We start from the raw sequence: 7,506 nt of genomic DNA, 5'->3' as shown, positions 1-7,506 counted from the left end.
GGGGGGTGTCACGCAAAAGCCCCCCCCCCGGTCGCCGGGGGGGGTCTTTAGGCTGATGGCACCGGTGGTGGTGGTGGGGGGGGGCAACCGGGAGCTGCTCGCCCTCCTGTCAAGGGCACCCCGTGCTGCGGCGCAGCCCTCGTCCCGGAGAGATGCTCCAAGCATCCTCCAAAGGTGGCGGGTGGGAGCAGGGTCTGGAGCGGGGTCTGTCCCCGGGCCGAGTTGAGAAAGCAGCAGGCTGCGGCTGGAGGAATTAATAACAGCGGTTGTTTTGTCATTGGCGAAGCCTTCGCCGTCACCAGGACGGCAGACGGCATCTGCTGTCTGGTCGCAAACCGTGGGCCCCGTCACCTCTGGCGCATCCGGGGAAGGATGGGGCTGAGGCCGTGAGCCAGGAAAACCCAAATCCACAGCCCGGGAGGGTCACCCACTGACAAGCTGGGTGTCGGTTTGGGCGAGCGCGTTTATCCTGCCCGTCGTTCTCCTTCGCTCGCCGAAGCGGGGGCGACGGCGTGAAGCCCGCTGCGCGGTCCCCGCATCGCGACGGATGCGCGGCGTTATCGCCGTGATTCAGCACGGCCCGGGTTTATCGGAGCCGGCGCAGGGCTGAGCTCCGCGGGAATTACCGAATCCCTTATTTCCCGGCGCGTGAGGCGTCGTTGGATAAATTGCCGGCTCGCTTTGTTTACTTCTGAAATAATCAGCTTTGTGCCTATACCTTGGGCTTTATCGCACCCAGGGCTCCCCGAGTTATTGCAGTGCAACTCCAGCCCGATTTGCAAAATCAAAACAGATGGGCGCTTTGTTTTTCCTTATTGAAGGGAAGGCTGCTTATTGAAAGGCCCCTATTACAATGCAAATACCGGGGTGGCGTGAATATTCAAAACACTGCGCTTCTTTTGAAGCTCTTTACATAAATTTATAGCGCTTTATATGCCATCGCTGCTTTGCTAATCTGGAGTGGAGCTTGGTTAACAGAATTTCTTTTCTCTGCCAACTTTGGAGGGTTTGGCCGTGTTTTGGGGAGCACGGTGCGAAGTGGCATTGAGGTGCAAAGCAGCCAGTGCCGGGCTGCAAAAATTATGACCGTGCTCAATGGGGAGGAGGAACCGCCAGCTGTAAAGCTGACTTTGGTGGTGACCCTTGAAGAGCCGGGCATGCTGTCGAGTGATTTACAGATATTTGGGTGCTTCATTGTCTGTTGGGGCTTTTTTTTTTTTACCCCTTTCCTTTGGTTTCTTGGTGTGACCTTCTGCGGAGCCGCTGCTCCCCAAGAGGGGACGGGGTGTTGCAGGGTGGGCTGAGCTCAGAAATCGCCCTGATGCAGGCAGCGGCGTGGGGGTTTGGGGATATATGCAGTGAATCATGGCAGCTTAGCCGCAGCTGCGATGGATGAGCTGGTTCATTAGGGGAAGGAGATAATGAGTTAGATGAGACAACCCTAGCTCTGGCTTTCCAGCAAGGGCTCGAGGGTCTGGTTTCAGTGACTGCTGGGCATCTCGTCATAAACCCCACCATTAAAAAGTGGGGTCCTGGTGGCTTTTGCCAGCTGTGTTCACATCGTCCCGGTTGTCCCAAGCAGAGAGGGAAGGGCAAGTTGCTTTTAACCTGCCCACGCGTGGTCTTGCTCTTCAGCGTGGGGCGGACGCTACGGAACGATTACGTCTCGGGGAGAAGGTGCTTGTGTTTTGGAGGTGGCCACGTGCTGCCGCTCCGCTTACTCACTGCTAATTGCCAGGCCTTCGTTTGAGTCGAAGCAATCAAGACTAGTGCCGAAAGCAACATTTTCCTTGCTGTCCCTTGAAGGAGATGACTTGCTTGAGGTCACCACCGCCTTCTGCGGGGGGCTGCTTGGGACGGAGGCGGTGTATCCCGTAGCTCTGGAGAGGGGCAGTTGGTGATACAGCCCACAGGGGCATCCGGGGAGAGCATCCCTGAAACCTCCATGTTGTGCCACTGCACAGCAGCAGGCGTGCTGTTTGCATTAATACTGTTTTGCACCCAAAAAAAAGGCGTTGCGCTAAGTGTAGTTTTTACTCGGTGCTGTTGATTGACCAGGTAATCTGTGTCTTCCTTAGTTCCAGGCTAAAGCTTGGAGGTTGATATTGATTCCAGGCACTTGATATGCAAAGCGGTAATTACTGTTTAAGCCTATATTGTTTGAGTTAAATTTAGCTGAGAATTTAGTCGTATCAGGCCTCTACATTGTGCGCTGTGAAGGTTATCTGGCTCTCAGGAGGGGGTGGATTTAAAGGAAGGAAAGAAACGCCGGTGAAAACTTCCTCTTCTCATGATCCCCGAGTGCTTTGCTTCCCGGGACTTCTTATAGGGAGAAGAGAAATAAAGAAAAATGCGGTTATGAATCCAAGTAGTTCTCCTAAACCTGCACCTCTCCGCACCGTCTGCTCAAGCCGGGCGTTTTGGGGGTCTTAACAGGACACAGAAGGCCTGCTATAAATCTGAACAAAGTGATGCCCTATGCGGGGAACGGCCCCTCTCCTCCTCGCAGGGGACCGGGGACCCCCCGCTCAGCTGCTGCCTGCCCACCCCTATTATCCTGCCGGCTCTGGGCCGCCCTCCTGCATCTCAGCTGCTGGCCCATCTGGAGCAGAGATGAAAGGCTGGAGTTTAATTCGGGCTTTGTGTGCCTCTTGTGTTCCCCCACTCCCTCCCCTCTTAGCTGTTTCTCTGCTGCCAGTCTCCCATCCCCGATCCCGCACGGCAGCTCCGGTGTGCGGGTGCCTGTGCACGCTGCGGATCTGATGCCGTTGACCTCATTATTTTGACTGCTGGGTGATGCCAGGCAGCCTCGCGAGCTCATCAGGTAGGAGGGTTGGGGGTTTTTTCCTCCTTTTTTTTTTTTTTTTTCCTCCCCTCCTTTCTTGAAGCGCTGCTGAATAATTCAGCCGGGAGTAGGCATCTTGGGTCACCTTGCGCAGCCGGCTGCATGCCGGAGCCGGCTTCCTAAGATGGAGGTTGCACGGGATGCGTGCGGGATCGCCTCGCTGCCGGCTGCTCGCCGTCATTGACTGACTGCAGGTAGGCGAAGAGCGTTGCCCTTCTTTATTTATTTCTGATGCCTTTTTTTGCTGGAAAGCATGAAATCCCCCTCCCCTGGGCTGCGCAGGGGTGGCTGGGCCATGCCAAGCTGGTGAGGAGCCCAGTGAGCTCCGACCATCCCTTGCCGTGGGGACGTGCGAGGCTGCCCTTGCCGAAAACTCACCTGGGCTGTAGGGCAGGTCTAGCCCCAGGCAGAGGCACCATAGACCCAATGCTCTTTTCCTTTGGGGATCGTATTTTTCTGGCTGGTTTTATGGGCTCCCCAGTGCCTCCTCCCTCAGCCCATCCAGACTCATCCAGGGTAAGTTTTTGGGGCTGTCTGGTGGTACGGCACCGAGAGGGGGTGACCCCAGTGCTCTGGCAGCATGGGTGCTCGGGGACACGTTGGGAGGTGGTGTTTAGCTCTCCGTGCTGTCTAACTGGGGGAACTGGTTCTGGCGGTGTGGAATTGAAGTCAGGTGCTGGAGAGGTCTCTGGGGGCAGGAGGTGGCTGACCCTGAAGATAAGACTCAAAAAAGCCTGGAAAGCTCCAGGGTTCGGAGTCACCTTTGCCGCAGGCTCGGCTGTGAGTTTTGGGGCTGCCGGGGTGTACGGCCGGGGCGGGCAGGGCTCTCCGCTATCGATCCCCACGCATGCTGAACCGCGGGTGGGGAAATGGGGTTGTCGGCGTGAGAACGGAGACTAGTTTGCTGCCTTCCTTCTGCTTGCGGGCACCTGAGTTTTTGGGTGCCGACTCCTCGTCTGCGCCCTGGGTTGAATGCAAACACGTCTGCACCCTCGCTCCTCCCCGCAGCGCTTGGGTGCTTTGCTAAAGCAGCTCAAGAAGCATCTGGGGTGGGAGCGGGGGGGGGGAAACCAGGAGACACAGAGGGTGTGAGGCTCAGGTACAGGGATGGGGAGGGATTGCGTCCGCTCTGGAGGTTTGGCGATGCTGCCGTCCTCGCCCACGTCAGTGCGGGAGGAAGGACAGCCAGGCTGGGCTATTTCGGTGCCGTGGACCTTGCGTGCCGCTTGGCACCAGCCCCGCATCCCTCAGCAGGCGTGGGAGCCCGATGCTGCTCCGCGTTGGCATCTGCTCCCGCAGCCGGCAAAATCAAGGACACGGCTGCTGCAGTGTCCGCCCCGGGGATTTCCCCGGTTATCCAGCCGTGTCGGTGGGACAGGCTTTTCCAATTGCCCCTCTGCCACGGGATGCTTGCGCGAGCTCGCGCGGTGGCTTCGCGATGCTCTCGAAGATCGGCGCGTTCCTCGAGGCTGCGGTGGCGGGCAGGGGGGGTGAAATTGGGCTGCACCCTGCAGTCAGGGCAGCTCTGCTTGTTCTGGGATGTCTGTGAGCACGGCTGGTGCCGCAGGCTGCGGGAACCCCGCGATGCCAAGAGGGAATTGGGGAGGTGACTGCTCCATAGCAGAGCTGGACAGCGAGGGGGTTCGGATAGGACCCCGCTTCGGGAAATCTGGCTGAGAAAACCTGCAGCAGCACGGGCAAAAGAAAATTCACCCGGAGACCTGGCTGGCGCGTGGGTGATGGTTTGAGGCTGGCCGAGCGTTCTTGGGGATGTGTCCTTGGGCCACCAGGTCCCTGCGGTGCTCGCTGCTGCTCGGCTGTCATCGCCGGGGCACACCGTGGTGCCTGTTGTGCCCCCCCTGGGGTGGTGGCGTGTTCCCTGCGGTGGCCGTGCATGCCAAGGCTGTGTCGTGGTCGTGGGTTATGCTTCTGCCCCGAGCCGGCGGGGAGCCCCGCAGCCGGACTGGATAAATGGATACCAGCCAAATCCTTCATTTTGGACAGGAAATTTCCCTCCCAAAACAGTTCCTGGGGCTGCAATGCTCTGGCTGGTGATGAGATGAGACAGATGAAAAATCGTTGACTTGGAGGGGAGGATGAAGCCCTTGGGTGAGTGGTGGAGAAACCACCTGGGCTTTGTTTGCTGGTGCAGGAGACCAGATACGTTTCAGCTGTCTCTATGCTGGGGTCATTTCTGCTCCGGGACTGGGTTCACTGCCACCCTAGCAGTGTCCCCTGTCACACAGTTCTCTGCCTTCAGACAGGGTTTGAGCCAAAGTTCCTAAAGGAGAGCAGTCCAGTGAATGCCATGGGACCGGGCAGTGACCCAGCGGGGACGTGTCCTCCCCAGGCGCAGGGCACCGTGTGGCTTTGTGCCGGGGTTGTGGAGGAAAGCAGAGATGCTGCAGGCTGGCATCAACAGGGCTGATGGCACGCTGGGGCTCCCTGCACCCGGGCCAGTATAAAAAGCAGCATATTTGATGCAGTGATGTGTTTTATGTTCGTGGAGGGGGGTGTATGCCGTGGCTGGCTGGCCTGAAGTGTTCGGGGTGCAGGAGGAGGCAGCGGTTGGGATCTCCTGCCCTCCCCTTGGCAGGCAGAGCCCCACGCTTTGCTCCCTGCTGCTGGTGAGCTTTTACTGCCGGGATTGTTTATCTCCTCGCTCAGGCAGATAAAGCATCACCTGCAACACCTGGGAACCAGCAGAGCTCAAGGGAACAATTTTCCCCCACAGCACCTCAGCTGCTCCAGCTGAGCCAAATACGCGGCTCATGGAGCCAGTGCGAGGTGGCAGGTAGGGATGTGCAACCTGGGGCTGCCCCAGCCACCCCGGGCTGTCCTCACCTGGAGGGTTTGGCTCTGCAGGCTTTTTTTCCCCCCTTGCTTTTTCCGTTGTGCGACTTCTGCCTTCACCCGGTGGGATGGAAGAGGCTGGAGGGGTGGTAGAGCACCAGATTCACTTAATGTGAACAAAAACTGCAGCAAACGGCCTCGCGGGCTGCCCCTGAACCAGCCTTTGAGGTTTTTTTTTGCCTTTGCATGCCGTGCTGCGGTCAATGCTCACTGGCCCCGTCTCTCCCCGCAGGTGAGCGTGGCAGGCTATGGGATGGATGAAGCTGAGCAGGACCAGTATGAAGCTCGCCTCAAGGAGCTCTTCGACAGCTTCGACAGCACGGGCACGGGGTCCCTGGGGCAGGAGGAGCTCACCGACCTCTGCCATGTGCTGCACCTGGAGGAGGTGGCCCCGGCACTGCAGCAGACCCTTCTCCAAGGCAACGTCCTAGGCAGGGTAAGGCTGGGGTGATGGGGGGGTCCGGGGCTTGGGAGCAAGGCAGCACCAGGCACTGCTCCCGTGCACATGGGAAGGCAATGGGAAGAAGCTGAATGTCTGTGATTTGTGAATATCCAACATTCCCGAGGCTCTGGGGCTGCAGGACTTGTGGTGTCTGTTGTTCTGTTGAGCAGGGTGGGCACAGGGTGGCTTCCAAGAGCGGGATTAGTGATAAATGGGAAGGAAACTGCTCGCTGGTATGTCTTCCCTGACCAGAGGCAGTCTGAAACTCTCAGAAACCACCACTTAAAGCTTACCCTCGTATGCTGGCATTGCACTGATGCAGGGTGCATTTTTTCCCCTTGTCCAAGGCTAGACCAAGTGCGGGGTCCCTGCTGTCCCTGCACCCACGCTGGTGCTCGGCCAAGCGTGTTCTGGCTCACACAGCACACGTGCCCCCCAGCACTGGTTAAGTGCTGCTTTTGGCCTGGGTCATCTCCCCAAACCAGCTCACCGGGTGCTTGCACAAACTCTGCGGCGCTTGGGATGCGATGGGGACCTAAAGCCAGGGCTTGAGCCTGTGATTTGCACTGACTTAAGCGGTAGTTAAAGCGGTGGGGTCGCATGCAGTCAGGCACGTTTCTCTGAAGCAGAGAATATTGTCCAACGCCAGCAGTCGCTGGCTGAGCCCACTTTGTCCATGTTACCTGGTGGTGGTGTCCACACGCAGCTGTGGTTATCACAGACCCACCTGGGATATGGTTTGGGGGACAAATGGCTCCTTCCTTCTGCGGGGCTGTGGCCGATGAGCACACCATGCTTTCCAAAGCGATTTTTCAGTTGTGGTTGTACCTTTATAGAGTTAAATGCCAGGGTGTTGAGCAGAAGCTGCTCGCCCTTGGGGGGACCTCTGTGTTCAGCACGGATGTCCTTGTGCTCCTGCATTACCTCCTTCCCAGCACGCTGTGCTCGCAGTGCATTGGATGCTTCCCTCAATATCACCCTGAAATCCCATCACTGCTTATTAAAATCAGAAAACGCAGAGCAGGGCAGCCAGGGCTCTCGATAGACATGAGCTAAGCAGCCATGCTGACTCCAATTTCCTATCAAACAGCAGCTTTCACAAAACAAAATAATTCCTTTAACGAACAAAGCCTCCTCTTCCTCGCCTGCCCTGGGGCCGTAGCTTTTCTGCTGATGGCAAGTGGTGCTGGAGCATGGATGGATCCAGACGGAGGTTTCTGACCTTTGGAGTTGCAGCGTGGCATTTGCTTGAGCACCGGAGACTTTCCATGCTCCGACTTGAGCTTCCACTGCTCGGATGCTGTTATCCGGCTTTGCCGTTTGTAGGATGGTGGGATAGAGGGAAGGGAAGAACAGTACTAAAGAT

The 7,506-nt window shown here is 57.7% G+C and overlaps 1 protein-coding gene across 2 annotated transcripts in view; it reads left to right on the top strand.

The window, feature by feature from the left end:
* Positions 1–5,951: 5,951 nt before the first annotated feature.
* Positions 5,952–7,506, top strand: part of NIN (ninein (GSK3B interacting protein)) — a 55,295-nt gene continuing 53,740 nt past the window's right edge. For both annotated transcript variants that reach the window (XM_010579773.1, XM_010579774.1), the window contains exon 1: positions 5,952–6,134. In XM_010579773.1, the coding sequence (XP_010578075.1) occupies positions 5,952–6,134 (183 nt within the window). The remainder of the gene's footprint in view (positions 6,135–7,506) is intronic.

This window comes from Haliaeetus leucocephalus, unplaced genomic scaffold (genome assembly GCF_000737465.1).
Source record: "Haliaeetus leucocephalus isolate CR32 unplaced genomic scaffold, Haliaeetus_leucocephalus-4.0 Scaffold678, whole genome shotgun sequence".
Taxonomy (NCBI): domain Eukaryota; kingdom Metazoa; phylum Chordata; class Aves; order Accipitriformes; family Accipitridae; genus Haliaeetus; species Haliaeetus leucocephalus.
This window is presented reverse-complemented; position numbering and strand designations above follow the sequence as displayed.